The following is an 18,624-nucleotide window of genomic DNA, read 5'->3' as shown; positions in this document are numbered from 1 at the left end:
TTCTGCCTCTTCCTGAATGTTTTCTAATTTCCCGTCTCTTTATAGAATGCTTGTTTATAAAGCCATGTTTTTAAACTTTTCTTGAATGTTTTGAGATCTCTTTGTAATCTGATCTCTGTTCGCATGGAGTTCCAAAGTGTGGGGCCAGCTAATGATAAGGCCCTTTCTCTCACTTTGGTTAGTCTTGCTGTTTTCACTGAAGGAATGGTCAATAGTGCTTTATTTGCTGATTAAAGGTTTCTGTGTGGGACGTGTACTCGTAATGCTGTGTTTAGCCAGTCTGATTTTTCATCATGTATTAGCTTATGTATGGTACATAAGGCTTGGTATTTCATTCTGTGTTGTATGGGTAGCCAGTGTAATTCCACTAGGGTTTCTGTTATATGGTCCCTCCTTCCTTTTCCAGTTAGTATTCTGGCTGCAGTGTTTTGTAGTATTTGAAGAGGTCTTAATGTTGTACTTGGGAGACCTAGTAAAAGTGCATTGCAGTAGTCAATGCTGGAAAAGACCATGATCGAGTGGTACTCCATACACACAAAATTGCTTCCCAAGGTGGTTACGGAATTCCACTTGAATGAATCCATCATCTTGCCTACTTTCTTCCCAAAACCACACTCTCATCAAGGAGAGAGGGCTTTACACACCTTGGACTGTAAACGTGCGCTTGCGTACTATTTAGATCGCACCACGGCCCATAGGAAATCCATCCAGCTCTTTGTTTCTTTTGATCCAAACAAACCGGGTAAAGCGGTGGGCAAGCAAACTCTATCTAATTGGCTTGCAGATTGTATACAATTTTGTTATGAGAAAGCAGGCCTTCCTCTCCAGGGGCGAGTAAAGGCTCACTCAGTAAGAGCAATGTCAACCTCAATAGCACACTATCGTTCAGTGCCAATAGCTGACATATGTAAAGCCGCAACATGGAATTCCCTTCACACCTTTGCTTCTCCCTACTGTCTCGACAAGGAAGGACGACAAGATTCAGCCTATGGACAATCTGTCTTAAAGAACTTGTTTCCAGTATGATCCCAACTCCTTCCACATCCAACCTTTCGTGATTTCAGGCTGCCTCATTTTTCCCAACAGTACACCAGTTGTTGTGCCTGTTGCACAAGTTGTAAGCTGTTGGTACAATATAAAGATGACTCAGCCTGTAGCTTGCTAATCACCCATATGTGAGGACTAGCATCCTGCTTGTCCTGGGATAAAGTAAAATTGCTTACCTTGTAATAGGTGTTATCCCAGGACAGCAGGATGTAGTCCTCACGAAACCCACCCGCCACCCCGCTGAGTTGGGTCCGACATGTTTTATTATTTTATTTTTGGCTAATGCTCATTGCTACAAACAAGACTGAAGGAAGACCCCTGTGACTGAGAATATCATGGCATGCTGAGCATGCTCAGTGGGCACACTGTGCCAGTCAAATGTTTCTAGAAACTTTGACAGAAGTTTTTCCATATAGGGCTCCATTACTGATGTCACCCATATGTGAGGACTACATCCTGCTGTCCTGGGATAACACCTATTACAAGGTAAGCAATTTTGCTTTTTCCTGATTCTTTGGGTTCTAGCTGGGTTTGTACCATGAGTCTTCAGGTACTGCTATCCAGGGGTTTCCTCCATTTTGGGGTACATTTTCAAAGGCTCATTCAGGAACTATGTGTATGAAAGCAAAGTTTATGTAGGTGTATAATAAAGGAGTATGTTTTCAGTATGATACCTAACTGGCACTTTCTGTGCCTACTTTGTAGCTGAATAAATCCAGCTGATATTCAAACACAAAGGGTTTCCAAACTTTCAGGCCGATTCAGTAAAGACCGCGGGAGAGCGGGGCAAATGCCCGCTCTCCTGGCGCACGCACAGGCCACTCGCCTGTGCGCGCGATGCAGTATTTAAATTAGGTCCTACAGTAGAAACAGGCAAAAGGAGGCGCTAGGGACACTAGCGCGTCCCTAGCGCCTCCTTTTGGCCCAGAGCGGCGGCTGTCAGCGGGTTTAACAGCCGATGCTCAATTTTGCCGGTGTCGGTTCTCGAGCCCGCTGACAGCCACGGGCTCGGAAACCAGACGCCGGCAAAATTGAGCGTCCGGTTTTTGACCCGACAGCCGCCGGCTGACTTCAAATTTTTTTCTTTTTTTTACTTTTTTTACCCTTCGGGACCTCCGACAATATCGCCTTGATATTAAGTCGGAGGGTGCACAGAAAAGCAGTTTTTACTGGATAGGCGCTAATTTCTGAAAGTAAAATGTGCGGCTTGGCTGCACATTTTACTTACTGAATCGCTCGGGCATACCTAATAGGGCCATCAACATGCATTTGCCTGTTGAGGGCGCTATTAGGTTCGGCGGGTTGGACGCACATTTTCCGCCCCTTACTGAATAAGGGGTAAGGGAAAATGCGTGTCCAATGACAGGTTAACAGTGTGCTCCATCGGAGCGCAGTATACTGTATCGGCCTGTTTGTGGCTAAATATCAGCTTGTGAGGGATGTGGTAAAGGATGTGCATGTGCTATGCAAGTATATTTTGGAAACTTTAAGATATGTGTATAATCTCTTCCCCCAATCAAGTTATGCTCCCCGAGAATGCCTCTTCTTACTGCAGCTGTAACTACGTGAATCATGAAATTACACATATACGTTTATCTGACTGAAACTCAATGCAGCCATTCATTGCAACAACAATCCTCTGACTAAGAAGCACAGATTGCAGTTCCCTTCAAAATCTGGCATAGGCACATACTTGAGCCAAATAGTAGATGTCACTGTTGCATGATGGCTGAGACTCACTCCTTCCCAGGGCCTGCAAGAACTGCCTCCACAGCAGCACTAGCCTCAGCTAGCCCAAGGAGCAAGAGGGTGAGCTCTGGATTCAGAACTATGTCTCCCCACCCCTACCGTTTGGCAATAATTGGCACTAATGTTGCAGTCACAAAAAAGTGGCCCAAATTTGTAGAGGCTAGCCTGGACAGATGTTTTTAGCAGAAGTGTTGGCCTCTCACCCGCTTGTTTACTCTCATTGCACAGCCATTTTATTACAAAAGCAGCAACAAGTATGCAAGAAAAGTCAGACTTTCGAGCTATGCAGCTGTGTCCTTTTGAGCAGCATTTTTAATTTACAGGGTTTGGAACAGGAAAGCAATCACGTGCAGGGAATTTCATCAGTTTAAATTACTCTAAGTGCAAGATATGTGTTCTTTATTAACAATTGGCTTTAACTCTAAAGGAACTTGAAAAGAAAGCCAAAATGCTGAGAGACACCTGTGAAGAGTTGCGTAAAGAGAGTACCCAAAGAAAAATGGATATCAAGACGTTAAAGGAAGATTTGGAGGCTAAGCAGAAGCAGATCCTAAAAGAACAAGATGAGCTGAAGCTAATACAAGAGGAGGAGCAAAATCTAAAAGTAACAGGAAAATAAGTAAATATATACTGTGTATGTGTGCATATATTACAGTCAATGAAGACCAAAAATGGTATAATATAAGACAATAGAAATGTAGCTGTTGACATCACAAGGTCCATCACAATTTAGCGCTAATTTGCATATAGATTGACAGATACGGAGTCCCTCACCCATAGAACAGGGTTGTGGCCCATTGGCCGGGCAGTGTAGGGAAGCTTGCCCTGCTGCTGTCCAGAATTCTGTGCTGGCAATCTGGCACCCTCCACAAGCACTACCTTTGCTAGAAACATCTTTAAGAGAAAGACTTTTGGAAGAGAAAACTAAAGCAACAGAAAACTCTAGGAGATCTCATTTTCAAGTAAGACAAATGTTACTTTAACTATGTTGCTTTGCTTTTTGAACAAGTAGGACGTGTAACTTGTTACACTTCTGCCAGTGACTGGTAACCGTAAATAATTTTAGAAAATGTAATTTTCACAATCCTGCTGCTAAGTGAAAACTTCAGTCAGGGTTCTTAGTTCAGAAGTTATGCCGCATAATTTGTGGTACAGTTGCCACACTGGTTGCTGTCATTTGAGATTACGTCCATTTTAAATTCTTCTGCCTGCACCTTGCTATACATTCCTTGAGAAGTGTGGAGCAGTGCACATATCAAAAAAATGTTTAAAACATTTAATTGACCAAAAGCATTACCGGACATTTTTCTCTTACTTTACCAGAGCATTCTCACTATAATATATTGAGACTTACGGCCTCTTGCTAAAGGCTGTTAAATCATGTGTTCATGTGTGGTTTTAATGCTGGTTATCTGTGAACCCCACAGAATGGTAAGGGAGTGCACTGAAAATGGTTTTTTTTTTCATTGTTTTATTTTGTTTTGCCCTAATAGTACCATTTTGAAGAATGGTACTATTAGGGCATAGGGTTGCTAACTGACTCCTGGTTGATCGAACAGGCTGAGCCTGGCTTTGCCTCACTGCTTGCCTGGATTTGTAGTTCTGATTGTCCCATTGATGTTCCTAAGTAAACCAGAACTACAAGCCCCTGCATGCAGTGGGGCAATACCTGGGCCAGACTAATCTGTTCAGTCCACCTGGGTTGCGTTGGCAACCCTGGCAAGGCAGGAGGGACTAGGGATTGCTCCTGCCTCCTTTTCACCCACAGATGGGGTAAGATATTGGGAGGGAAGACTGCAGCGAGGCTCTCTCTTTACTTCGAGGGCATAGGATCTTTTCAGGGAGGTGGGGAATGGGGCTGGGACTGGCTGCTGATATAATTTGAAAATAAAATGAAATGAAAACAAACAAAATTTCATTCATTTTTCCTTTTTTTTTTTTTAATTTTCAAAATGAATCAAAATAGGACATTTCATTGAAATTTGCTATTTCAAACAAAATCACATCCTTTCTGAATAATGAATACCATATTAAAGCTGGCATGATCATGGCCAGCAATCTGTGTACATTACTGGGTGGTAGAAATGCATCAGCATTAGCAATGGTGGCAGTGCCAGCCTGAACCCCTATTCCCTCCCCCCTTTTTTTTTAAGGGCCATTCATGCCTGAAGTAACCTCTTCTCCCCAATAGTACACCATGCTGCTCCAAAGTACCACAATCCCAAGGTACTAAGAGGTTCTAAACCCCAATGTTCTCCCCTCCCAAAACTTTTATGGGGACTCTAAGGCCCCAGGATGCCCTGCCCAGATCCTTTCTACCCCAGTTCCCCCTACTCCATCCAAAGTAACTGAAGCTACTACACATGCATCAGGTCAATTGGAGCCTTTTGACACAAAGGAGTGAGCAGGGCAAGAGCAAGTGAGGATTGTTTTTGCTGTAGATGAGGCAGGAGGAACCTGGGGGTTCTGTCACCCTCAAAGTTCTTGGGAAAGGAGGCAGGACCCCTTCACATATCTCGGGTGGTAGGCATACAGGGGCGGATTTTCAGAGCCCTGCTCGCGTAAATCCGCCCAAAACCGGGCGGATTTACGCGAGCAGGGCCCTGCGCGCCGGGAAGCCTATTTTACATAGGCCTCCCGGCGCGCGCAGAGCCCCGGGACTCGCGTAAGTCCCGGGGTTCTCGGAGGGGGGCGTGTCGGGGGCGTGTCGGGGGGCGGGCCCGGTCGTCGCGGCGTTCCGGGGGCGTGTCGGCAGCGTTTTGGGGGCGGGCACGGGGCGGGGCTACGGCCCGGGGGCGTGGCCGCGCCCTCCGTGCCCGCCCCGAGGTCGCGGCCCGGCGCGCAGCAGGCCCGCTGGCGCGCGGGGATTTACGTCTCCCTCCGGGAGGCGTAAATCCCCCGACAAAGGTAAGGGGGGGGTGTAGACAGGGCCGGGTGGGTGGGTTAGGTAGGGGAAGGGAGGGTAAGGTGAGGGGAGGGCAAAGGAAAGTTCCCTCCGAGGCCGCTCCGATTTCGGAGCGGCCTTGGAGGGAACGGGGGGAGGCAGCGCGGCTCGGCGCGCGCAGGCTATACAAAATCGATAGCCTTGCGCGCGCCGATCCAGGATTTTAGCCGATACGCGCGACTACGCGCGTATCTACTAAAATCCAGCGTACTTTTGTTTGCGCCTGGAGCGCAAACAAAAGTAGGCTGTTCGCGCTTGTCTGAAAATCTACCCCACAATGTATCAAGCCATGGGCGACCCTTTAAGGAGAATGGAAGGGGTCAGAGCTGAGACATCAACCTGATGATGCTCTTAAAATAAAGTTAACCACGCCTCTTGTGAGGTACTTGTTGTTTTTGGTTTACTACAAAATATGTAGCTTACCTATTTGCAGTAAGCCATTTTAATATAAATGAGTTGCTTTGCATGCATGTGCATACGATGCAGCTCATTAACATATTTTCACCAATATTTTTTTTATGTGCATTAATTGTAATGCCAATGCATGCATTACGTTAGCACGCATTCATTATTTTTAATATGTGATAGATATCCAACTTTGCCTTTATTGTGTGTTATCACATTAATGCAGTTTAGTAAATAGGCTCCATAGTGACTCCCCAGCATCAGAAAAGTAAGTTTTCTCTGACAAAACTGGTGCAAAATCCTTGGGTATAACGTAGACGCAGACTTTACATTTCCACATCCAGTTTCTCCTCTCCTCACCTCACTAGTGGCAAAAGGAATAAAGCAAATTATGTACCTAAATTACTTAAGTGATAATGAACTTTTTAGCACCAACCCATGTTACAGATCCCAAGAGAAAACACAAGGACATCTACTAGAGATCAAGGAAAATCTGTGGCTATGGAACCCTTTACCAAGAGGGCTTTGATGGTTTACTCATTTAAACAAATATTTGAAAATGCCATCAATTCAACCATTGATCCAGCTGCCAGGTTGAATAGGTGTAGAATACAATGGGCTTTTGAGAAGCCACAATATTCAATTTTCCAGGCAGCTCTGATTCAGAAGTAAAAGCAGTGGGAATTCTGAAATATACTGGCAGTCTGGTTGGAGGAATGTTACTGTCTGAACCCAAATTTACAAAAAAAAAAAAAAGATAACTCGTGTGCGAGTACAAGAAGGGAAACTAAGGTATTTTCTGTGGAAATCGGATGAAGCCACATTTCCTTGAATCTATGTAAGTGGGTGTGTGTGGAAACAAATTTAGTCTTCTTTATAGGTTGGCAGGCAAAAAAAAAAAAAATTGTGTGAAAGAGCAGTTGCTTCTTTCTGAACTGAACATCTTGATACAGTAAAACGGGTAAGCTTCACTCTAACCTACTGTTCAGATCAAAAGCTGGTTCTGCTTGTCACATGCAGTGGAGAATCTTGGAGCCTGACCCATTTGTGTATCTGCTTTATCATCAGGAAGAACTGATCCGCCTCTATAATATTCCTGCACAGCTTGGAAAGGACATGGAGAAGATAAACCGCAGAATGACGTATGGTTTCAATTTAGCTAATAAACTGTAGTAATAATGTCCTAAAAACCCCATGACTGGGTTTGGCAACTCTTTTGGATATTTGCGAAACTGGGGCACGCTTAGGTTAAGTCAGAGTAGGCTGAACTCCTCCCCTGTGATGTCATTGTGAGAACTCTGCCAGCCAGTTTTGCTGTTTTACCGTAACACAGACTGCCAGCAGTTCCTGAGCCACGCACCAGACAGCAGTTGCCTATCCCTAGTATAAGGAATAGTATAGAGGTACACTTTTAGGGAGTAATTATGAAAGCTACGCACATAAAACCCTGTTTTATGCACATGAATAGACACATTTAATCCGGTATCTTGTATACTTGTATGTGCACCGAGGAGAGGCGTGCTGGGGGGAACTGGGGGGAGTTGCAGTTTGATTTTCAGAAGGAGGCACGCAAGTTACCCTACACGTTATGCCCTGATTGGAGCAGGTGTAACTTTGTGCAAGGTAATTTGTAAGCATATTCGACATTTACTCTTTAAAAACCACTTTTATTTTAAAACCTCCTAATCCAACAATTCTCCTCTCTACCTGAGAAAAGAGAGGCATATTTAAATGTTTTTTAAATGCTACACAGCTTTCCCTCTTCCCCCAACCTCCATTTGCTATCGAGGGTTTGTTTATACTGAAACGCTGGAAGAGTTTACTTCTATATATATATATATATATATATATATATATATATATATAAAGGTAGATATTCAGCAAGCTGATGAGCAGGAAAGTTTCCTGGGTAGTGGTATTTATTTACAATCATTTAGATAAGGCTTTGAGATCTTTGATGGTTTAAAAGCCTAAGTTGCCGCAGAATATACTCAGCTAAAGTTACCTGGCTAAGTTTAGGACAGGGATTTTTCCAGCCAGACCTACCTGGCTAATGCTAGCTGGGTAGTGCTAAATATCCTTTCTCACTGGCTAATACCAGAACGCCTCACCACTGCCTCTTTTTATCTGAGCAAATTTTGTGTGGTTAATGAGTTACCCATACAAAATTTAGCAGGGGGCTGAAGAATGTTCAGATCTTGGCTTTTGTCTGAATAACTCCAAACGATACCTGGACAAAGCTTTTCAATATCAACCTCATAATACCTTGGCTGCTGGTTCTGACTCTCTCTATGCTGTTTTCCCTGTGGCTACCAGGAGCACTGTGAGCACTGCTATACACACTCCACTGTCACTCCACGTGCTCTGGCACTAACGCACATTCTCTCAAAAGAATGCTCAGCCTGACACAACAAAGCTACATGGACACATGAACACTTTAGCAACAGTTTCACTGTTTTGCTAAGACTCAGATTGCCAGCAATTGCTGAGCCACAGGAACAGGTGCCATGGGGACAATGCACTGCATTCCCAGCCAGTGCACAGTCCTGAGATGAGCCAGGATATAAGGGGGACAGAGTGCTGGCATCAGGTTGGGGAGATGGAGGCTACAGATCCTCAGATGAATTTTCAGTGGGTTGTAGCTAGTTTTTAAGCTATCAGTTTAAAAAAATAGCTATTTACAGGTACTGCATGAGTCACCACCTCAATCAGAGCAGCCTCTATGGCACAAAGGCACCATCACGCACAACTACCTGGGATTTTTCCAAATTTTTATAACCCTGTTCCACTCTCCAGTCTAACCCAGTTGTTGCAGTGACATGCCTTGTCTAAGGGGCTACGTCACAGCGCTCTCAGGAACTGGGTATATATGCACTCTTAAATTTGGCCACTAGCTGTTACTGTTGTGAGATGGCTGGTACTGCCTTAACAGCATCCCCAGTCCCAGAAGCCAGGTTTAGGAATGGAATCCAGATCTCATGCATGGTGCCACACGGCATTGCCACTGAGCTATCAAGCTGACACAGCATTCATTTAGTGTGAGGCATTTCAAAAGTAATAATTACTTAAAACACAGCAATATGCAGGACAGTGCTTATATTTCTTATTGATTATATAGTTCCATCTGAGTACACACATTTTTTGTACTTGTGTATATATTATATGTAATTATAAAGAGGCCATTTATAAAAAAAAGGGTAAAATGAATAACTTACCCAGATAAAATTAGCAGGCTAAGTTATCAGAGATATTCAAGTGAGATAACCATCTCACTGAATATCCCTGAATAAAATGATCTGGCTACCTTTAGCTGGATAACTTTAAATCTAACTGGTTAACTTTGAATATCATTGATCAGATTTAAAGAAATCCAGGTACATCTACCCCGATAACATTAAGCCTATGCAGCTATACTCAAAGAATATAGATGCATAAGCACCAACAGAGTTAAAAAAAAAAAAAAAAGTCCAGGCTGGAGGCCAAGGTCCCCTCCCCTGCCTCCTATTGGTTTTCAAAATTGGGTCAGTAGGACCATACATCTATCCCCCCTCAGAGATTCAGACCTTTTCTCATAGAAAGAAGCTTCTTCTTTCCACATACCCTTGGGGAGGATAAAACATTTGAATCACTGAGGGGGGAGGGGTAAGACCAACCTCTAGCCTTTTGGCCCACCACTTTTTAAAGCATATTTCAGAGAACTTGGAGGGGTATGAAGCACAGGCCTGCCAGCCCACTTCCGAAAACCACAAAGGGAGGGAGGGGGCAACAGCCACTGGCCTGGACTTGGGAGAGGGGTTTTAACTCTGTTGGTGCTTATGTGGCTATATTCTTTGACTATAACTACCTAAGCTTAAAGTTATCTGGGAACATGTTCCTGGGTAACTTTTGACCTACTTCTGGGGCTGGGTAAAGTTAACTTAAAAAACATTTTCAGCTAAATCCAAATATCAGAGGTAGCCGGATAAGTTTCCTGGCTAACTCATCCCTGCCCCGGAACACTCCCAAAATGCCCCTAACTTATTAATTGTAGCTGGATAATGGCTTATCCTGCTAAAATTTATCAAGATAAGTGCCACATCGGCATTTATCTAGGTAACTCAAAAGTTATCCAGATAAATGTCTTTAAATATCGGACTCATATAATTATGTGATATAAATAACATATGCTGCATAAAAGATAATGGTATTGAATTTGAGATTAAAAGGGGAATATTCCTTTCTTTTAACTCTTTGCCTCCAGAGAGGCACAGAAGAATATAAAGAAGCTTGATTTACAGTGCCAAGAGTTAAGTGCTGCTGTTAAACATGCAGAAATCAAGACTAAAAAGATGACGGAGGAGAAGCAAGACATAAGAAGAGAACTGGAAGGAAAGCAAGCTTTTCTTGAAAACAAAGAGCAACAATTCAACCATCTAACAAAGATGCTGGAATTGGCCAAAGAGAATGAAGCAATGTTTTTCAATGAAAGGTTAGTCCTTCAATCAGTAGTAATAAGGATCTGATATTCTCAGCACTCCATATTTACCAACATTTTTCCATTTAATATCACTTTGCTTTCTTTGGCTGCTTTAAACAAGTATGGACTGTTCATAATGGCAAATACTGACCCGAAGGAAGGGAATAGTTATTAAAGTTAGAATTTTAAGCATTGAAGAATGATGATAAAAAATAAGTAGTCATTTCCCCTTCGGAGGTCATGATGTTTATCATGTTAGTTATTAACTTCTTCCTGCCAGCTGCCAATCTTCTTTCAAAATGCAGTTCAAAGTGTGAAGTGTACAAGAACACCAGTTTGGAAGAAGACAGCAAGCTGACAGGAAGGAGATAAACAGTCCTTCTCTTCCTGCAGGCCACTGGGGTGTTTTTTTTGTGTTTAGTGTTAGTTTAAGCTGGGATTTGTCTTGCTGCATGTATGTTGAGAGTTTCGATGCTGTATTTTCAATTGATTTGGCGATAGGAATGTAGAACTATATGTCATCTGTATATAAGAAGAAGTTGATTCCTAGTTCTGCTAATTATTTACATAGAGGAAGCATATAAATGTTGAAAAGTGTAGCCAAGAGTCCTGAACCCTGGGGGACACCTGTATCGATTGGGAATGTGTCATATAAGCAATTGCCCAGTTTGACTTGGAATGTCCTATCAGCTAGGAAGGAGGAAAACCATTTGAGGATACTTCTATCTATTCCTATTTTTTTTCATCTGATGGCATAGCAGGGTGTGGTCCACAGTGTCAAAGGCAGCTGTTAAATCTATTAGTACTAAGATATAAGATTCATCATTGTCAAACCCCTGTAGCAGTGGGTCCATTCAGTATTGATTAAAACTGCTTTTGCAATAAAAGGCAAGTTGGATATTGGTCGATAGTTGCCCCAATTGTCAATTCTGCCAGATTTATTTTTTAGGATTGGTTTGATCCCAGCTTGTTTCGCTCCATATGGGACCAGTCCTTCTGAGAGTGAGTTGTTGATTATGGTTGTGATTGTTGGAGTGATTACGCTGTAAATTATTTTCAGGGAACTTGCTGGAAATGGGTCTAGTATGTGGATAGCAGGCTTAATTTTGGTAATGATTTAATTTATTTCTGTTTAGTTACTATGTCGAATGTGTTCCATTTAAGCATCCCATGTTTTCCTTCAGGTTCATTTTTTGGTGAGCAAGTGAGGAACTATGTTTTTAGCCTACTTATTTTATCTAACTAGGAAGTGGCATATTTTACATTGCAGACATTCTTTGAGAAGTTGTACTTACTCGAGACGGAGAAGGATGGGTCCTTGATTAAGTGTTTGATGGTTTTGAAGAGTAATTTTGAATTAAATATCATCCTGTGAATCTGTTTTGCATAGTCATCTTTTATGTGTAATATATTTTTATTGAGTGAGAACCAGACAAAATATGTATACACAATCACGGCATGTAGGTACATAGAACAAAGAAACATACTTAGAATGTGCCGGGATAATTTGCATAAATATCACTCTTTTCAGAATAAACAATCAATTCCTAGAAATACCTTTAAACCCTTCCCACCCATATATCTTCCCTACCCCTCCCATCCCACAGAGACCGAGGATGCATACAAACAAACCAAGTCCAGATACTCATCTTATAGATATAATCAATCATTCAGAGCCAGGCTCCTAGCTCTATGGGGCAAAGTTTGTAAATACGAGTCCCAAGTACTGAGAAAGGACTTCCGTCTTTTGGGTGAGCTGTGGGCGAAAGAAACTCTCCATCTGCATCAGTTTGTGGAAGTGATTCCGCCAGGTCCAAAAGGAAGGGGGCTCGACTTCGCGCCAGTTCAGAAGAATAACTTTCTTCCCCACTAGCCCAGCTTTTTTAAGCAAGTCCCATAATCCTGGGTTCATCACAAGATGAGGGGTAACACAGTGAAACAGCCATAGATACGGTGATAACGGTAATCGAACCCCCACTATTGGTACTAAATAGTCAACAATTTGTTGCCAATAATTATTTATGACTTGACACTCCCAAAAGACATGAGACAGGGTCCCCGTCCCCTTCCAGCAGCGTACACATTTATCAGTGTTAGCAATACCTGCTTTAAATGCGATCTGGGGAGAGAAAGAGGCCCTGCATAAAAATTTAAGATGCATCTCCCGAAAGTACATATTGCCGGTAATATAAAGTACACTCCTTATGCTGACTGAAAAAATAGGAAGAGTTAATTGGAACACCCCATCTCGATTCCAACGGGCGACTGAAACTGGGTAAGAGTCCGCGGGGGTACCGCGAGCCAGCCGCCTATAATAAATTGAGAGAGATGGGTCCCTGGGGTGGTCAAATTGAAAAAACCTATCCAACGCTTTAAACGCTGCTAGATGTTGATCGGGGGGTCCCAAAGTCTGAAAATACTGGCCCACTTGCAAATATCCAAAGATATGCATCCCCGGAAGCCCATACAATTCTTGCAAACGATCAAAGGGTAATAGGCGGCCCTCGCCATCCATGACATGTCCCAAGTACAATATACCTTTGCTGTCCCATGTCCGAAAGTGTGCCGTAGTAGACCCTGGTGTAAAGTCTAAATTACCCCTGAGAGATGTAAAAGATGTACAATGGCGCGGAATACCTAAAAAACGAGTGAGGTGTACTCACGTTTTCTGCATCAAGGCAATCAGAGGGCGCTTGGTCAGTAGGGATGGGATCCTGGTGCTAGGGCTCATCAGAACAAAGCTTAGGGCCAGCGGCCTAGTGAACGTGGCTTCAGCCATTATATTGACAAAAGGGGACGACCCCAAGAGCCACCCACGGATCAGACGGAGATTAGCCGCCATCCCCTAGCGAAGCATGTTAGGTACCCCCATACCCCCCTTATTCCACGGGTGTTTTAGCCAAAGTAAAGGAATTCTAGCCTTCCCACCCTCCAAATGAAATGTCGCAACAGCCTGTCAACACTATTGAGATCCTTGACCGAGAGGAGCAAGGGAAAGTTTTGAAATACATATAGCCATTTGGGTAGGATTACCATCTTAAACAAGTTAACTTGTCCTTATAGTGACAGTGGCAGATTACGCCACATTTGTAACTTCTCCTGGGTGACTTGAAGCAGCAAAGAAACATTGCGATGATAAATTTGATTTACATCTGTGGTGAGATATATTCCCAGATATTTCAGAGAGTCCCGAGCCCACTGCAATGGAAAGGAACTCCCCCAACACTCCCTAAGTGAATCAGGGAAGGCCAGGGCCTCGGATTTGTCCCAGTTGATTCGCATACCTGAGAAGGCAGCATAGTGGTGAAACAGATCAAGAAGTGCCTGCAGCGACCTGGGCGGGGACGTGAGAAAAAGCAACATGTCATCCGCGAAGGCCGCATACTTAAAAACTTCCGACTTCCCCCCACCCTGAAATTGCAAACCCCTTATAGGTGGAGTGAACTGTATGGCTAGCAGAAATGGTTCCAAGGTAAGGAGGAAAAGTAGTGGGGACAGTGGGCAGCCCTGTCTTGTCCCTCTGTTAACGGCAAAGGCCTCTGTGAGTCCCCCGTTAACATGAATGCGGGCCTCCGGGGCACTATACAGGAGTTCAACCGCTTGATAAAAGGACCCACCAAATCCCATCTGTTGCAGTAAGTGGAACATATAGCCCCACTCAACCCTGTCGAAAGCTTTTTCGGCATCCAAACTAACCACCAAATAGGGCTCATCTACCTGTTGACTAAGCGCCATAGCTGTGACAATCTGACGGATATTTTGTAAGGCATACCTTTTTTTAACAAAACCTACCTGCCCTGGCTGTATAAGAAAGGGCAGGACATTCCCCAGGTGCTCAGCGAGAATTTTTGCTAAGATTTTATGGTCCGTATTTAACAGGGAAATCGGGCGATAGGACTGAGGTAGCAGGGGGTTCTTACCAGGTTTCGGAATAAGAGTGACATATGCCTGATTCCCTCCGGGAGGAAAGGTCCCTTGACCAATTAAGGTCTGGAAAACTGTGGGAAGAAGTTTAGCTAGCAGGTCTACCAAACATTTGTAAAACTCTGAGCTATAGCCGTCAGGGCCTGGAGCCTTCAGTTTGCGCATCTGGTGAATGACCCTGCTAACCTCTTCTTCGGATATGGGTTCATTTAAGTAACGACTCTGTTCCACTGATAAAGAGAGAAGCTGAATTAGGTCCCCAAATGTCTCCCATTTTTGCATAGTCATCTTTTTTTGCTTTATTGATTTATTCACGGTATTTTGTTAGAAGAGATCTTGCCAGGTTAGAAGAGTACTTGCCAGGTTCTTATGGCCTGGATTGGCCACTGTTGGAAACAGGATGCTGGGCTTAATGGACCCTTGGTCTGACCCAGTATGGCATTTTCTTATGTTCTTATGTTCTTATCTGTATTTTCCTAGGGATTCTGCAGACGGGCATTTCCGCCATCATTTCTCAGTTTTTCTCTGTGTCTGTTTAGTTTGTCTCAGCTCTTCATTGTACCACTGTTTCCTTTGTTTAGAGGTGTTCTGTTCATTTTGGAATTTTTTGTTTGTATTGGGCTTAGGTTATCAGCAATATCATTGACAATTTCATCCCAGGAGTTAAAAACTGAGGAGGCATTAGCTTGACTGAACTCAGCTTATTTTAAAATGATTCTTCAGGAATATTTGATTTTATCTTTTTTCTGAAGGTGAAAGTTTGACTATTATTTAAGTTTTTTTCTTTTATGTTGAGGAGGGTTATTTCCACTTTTATTAGTTGGTGATCAGACCAGGGCAATATATCGTGGTGAGTATTGATTAAACAATTATTGTTGTTGGCAGATATTAGATCTAGGATATGACCTGCTTTATGAGTTGGGTTGGTTATAAATTGTGACCATCCCATTGCTTCCATTGTATTTAAAAATATTTCACATGCTCTGGTTCTTGGAATTCTATCTACTTGTAGGTTAAAGTCTCCTACTATTATTGTAGAGTTCGGTGATAGAAACGCTTTAGTAAATAATTCGATTACAGGTGAGCAGTCTTTTTGCAGTGCGCCAGGGGAGCAATAGACCATACCTATGTTTAGTTGTTGTCCAAGTAAGGGTTCAATAAAGTTTATTTATTCCATTGTTAGATTGGTTTATTTCAAGAGGAAAGGTTATTGGGTTAAATGAATTGCAGGCTAGCACCTCAGGCAAGCACGAAGGAGCGTACAAAAGGGCAAGCTCCTTTGTTGCACTCCTTCATGCGCGCACCCTCCTTGCATAAGCACCTCTGGCATCACTGCTGCAGTCTTGCACTTGGGAGGAGGCCAGGTGGTGTGCGGGGAGCTGCTGCGGCGCCAGCAGGTCCCTCCTCTCCAGCCTAAATTTGGCTTCTAGAACATCCCTCCCATAATTTCCTAGGTCATTGGTGCCCAGATTTACCAAGATAGCCAGATCCTCCTTCACACCAGGCAGGCAAGTTACCAGGCTGTCCTCATGTCCACCAGTTACCCACTTATCTACATTTCTAATAATCGAATCACCAAACATGACAGCCGACCTAACCCATTCCTCCTGGGCAGTAGCCTTGGGAGGCTCATTCTCAGTGTGAGAGGCAATGCATCACCTGGAGAGCTTGTCCTTGCTACAGGATCAGTTCCTGCTACACTAGGGCGATGCTTTCTGACTAGAAGACCTTCCTGATCTAAGGCAGCACCAGGGCTGACAGAATGGCGTAGAGACTTGGCCTTTATCCCAGGACAAGCAGGATGCTAGTCCTCACATATGGGTGACATCATTAATGGAGCCCTATTGCGGAAAACTTTCTGTCAAAGTTTCTAGAAACTTTTGAGTGGCACTCTGAGCCCACTGAGCATACCCAGCATGCCTTGATATTCTCTGCCACAGGGGTCTCCCTTCAGTCTTCGTTTTTCCGCGCTGCTGTTGGCATCACAGAGCAGGAGCCTGTGTGAGTTTTCTCACAAACTGTCTGACTAAAAATCAGATTAAAAAACAATTCTTTCTCTCCCGTGTTACCACCGGCCGGTGAGTAATTTTTCTCATTTTACTCTTTTGAGTAAAACTATTTTTTCCTCTCATTTCCATCGAGGAAAATATGGCCTCAGGAAAATATGTCGAGGAAAATATGGCCTCAGGATTTAAAAAATGTCCCAACTGTAATCGGACTATGTCCATTACAGATCCACACCTCGAGTGTGTCCTTTGTTTAGGTCAAATGCATGATGTAACAGCTTGTCCAAAGTGTGCTGAGATGACCGCGAAGGGTCGAAAGGCCCGCCAAGAAAAGATGGAACATTTATTCCATCTACAACTTTTGCCTTCCCCATCGACGTCTACTCAATCGTCTCCGGCCGGAATTTCGAAATGTTTAATCCTCAAAAAACATCATCCGGAAGGCTCGGGGGATCGTTCATCGCTGACCCCATCCGTGGCATCGACGAAGTCAGCAGTGGAACATCGACCAAAGCATCACCATTGGCATCATCACCCATCGATCCCGGAGGCGCTTCTCTCCCCAGAGAAATCGACTGCAAAACGGCCTCGACTTCAAGAAACACCGAGGCCTTCGACACCGAGGCCTTCACCTCCTCTCGATGCACCGATCATCGAATCTCCACAGGGCCCTGTGGAAGGACCAACAACACCTCCACCGCCACCACGTGTAGCTGCTCTGCCTGCACCTGCTATCACAGAGTCATTGACAGATTTTATCCGTCAAGCGGTGCTCCAAGCAATGAAGGACCATCGACCATCGATGCCCTCGCTGACGTCGATGCCGGTACCAATACCTAAGCCATTGCCTGCACCAACACCGAAGCTGCTGTCGATGCCAATGCCGATGCCTCTACCTTCGCCAATGCCCGGCCCAATGCCGGAACCAGTTCCGTCGATGCCGACGCCAGTGCCTGGGGCCCCAGGACAGCCAGAATTAGCGTTGTTTCAGCTTCTGATGAACAGTTTTGATGCACTCATCGGTGTTCTACCATCGAAACCGATTCCAGCCAAGCCACATGAAGACATCCCTGGGTGGATACCGCTGGATGATCCACAGCCAGATCCTTCAGGGCTTTTTCGACCACCAAGGTCTTCTCCCACTTCTCCATGTTGAGAGGACCCTTATGATTCCTGGGAGGACAGACAAGGGACAGAGAAGGGTCAGTTTTATGTCTGACCCTTCTCCTCCGGAAGGAAGGAAGAAATCTCCACCAGAAGATTTATCCTTCACAAATTTTGTTAAGGATATGGCAGACACCATACCATTTACTTTGGTATCAGAAGAGGACACAAAACAACAAACATTGGAAGTCCTACAGTTCGTGGACCCTCCAAAAGAAGTCTTGGTCATCCCTGTCCACGAAGTTCTGTTAGAATTACAGCACAGACTCTAGGAGCATCCATGCTTCGTACCTTCCATAAACAAGAGAGTGGGCACCACTTATTTGGTTCAAAATGTCCCCGGATACCAAAAATCACAACTGCCACATCAAGCAGTTGTTGTGGAGTCTGCACAAAAGAAGTCTAAGAGAATAAGACCTCATTCCTCCACTCCTTATGGGGAGGATCACAGATTCCTGGACTCCTTGGGCAGGAAAGTCTATCAGGGAGCCATGCTCAATTCAAGGATTGCGTCATATCAGCTATATATGACGCAATACCAGAGGAATCTGTGGAAACAGATGCAAGATCTCTCAAATTCTTTACCACAGCAGTACCAAGAAGCAGCTCAAGCCATAATACACAAAGGGCTTGAAGCTGGAAAGCACAAAGTCCGAGCTGCTTACAACAATTTTGAAACCGCTTCCAGAGTAGCAGCCTCAGGAATAAGTGCACGTCGCTGGGCATGGTTGAAGGCCTCGGACCTCAGGCCTGAGGTCCAGGAAAAACTGGTTGATTTGCCATGCGTAGGAGACAACCTCTTTGGCTCAAAGGTGCAGGGTGCTGTGGCCCAGTTGAAAGAACATACAGAAACCCTACGCCAACTGTCGTCAGTTCCACAAGATTCTGCTGCATCATCATCTCGCCGCCCTCCTAGGAAGGAATCTCGA

General features: G+C 44.1%; 1 protein-coding gene across 1 annotated transcript in view; it reads left to right on the top strand.

Annotated features, from left to right (window-relative positions):
- The window catches only part of CCDC146 (coiled-coil domain containing 146), a 393,451-nt gene that overhangs the window by 282,627 nt on the left and 92,200 nt on the right, over positions 1 to 18,624 (top strand). Inside the window, exons 6-8 of the mRNA XM_029617030.1 lie at positions 3,224 to 3,400; positions 7,214 to 7,287; positions 10,386 to 10,613. Of these exons, the coding sequence (XP_029472890.1) occupies positions 3,224 to 3,400; positions 7,214 to 7,287; positions 10,386 to 10,613 (479 nt within the window). The remainder of the gene's footprint in view (positions 1 to 3,223; positions 3,401 to 7,213; positions 7,288 to 10,385; positions 10,614 to 18,624) is intronic.

The sequence above is a fragment of the Rhinatrema bivittatum genome, chromosome 9, assembly GCF_901001135.1.
Source record: "Rhinatrema bivittatum chromosome 9, aRhiBiv1.1, whole genome shotgun sequence".
In the NCBI taxonomy this organism is placed as follows: domain Eukaryota; kingdom Metazoa; phylum Chordata; class Amphibia; order Gymnophiona; family Rhinatrematidae; genus Rhinatrema; species Rhinatrema bivittatum.
This window is presented reverse-complemented; position numbering and strand designations above follow the sequence as displayed.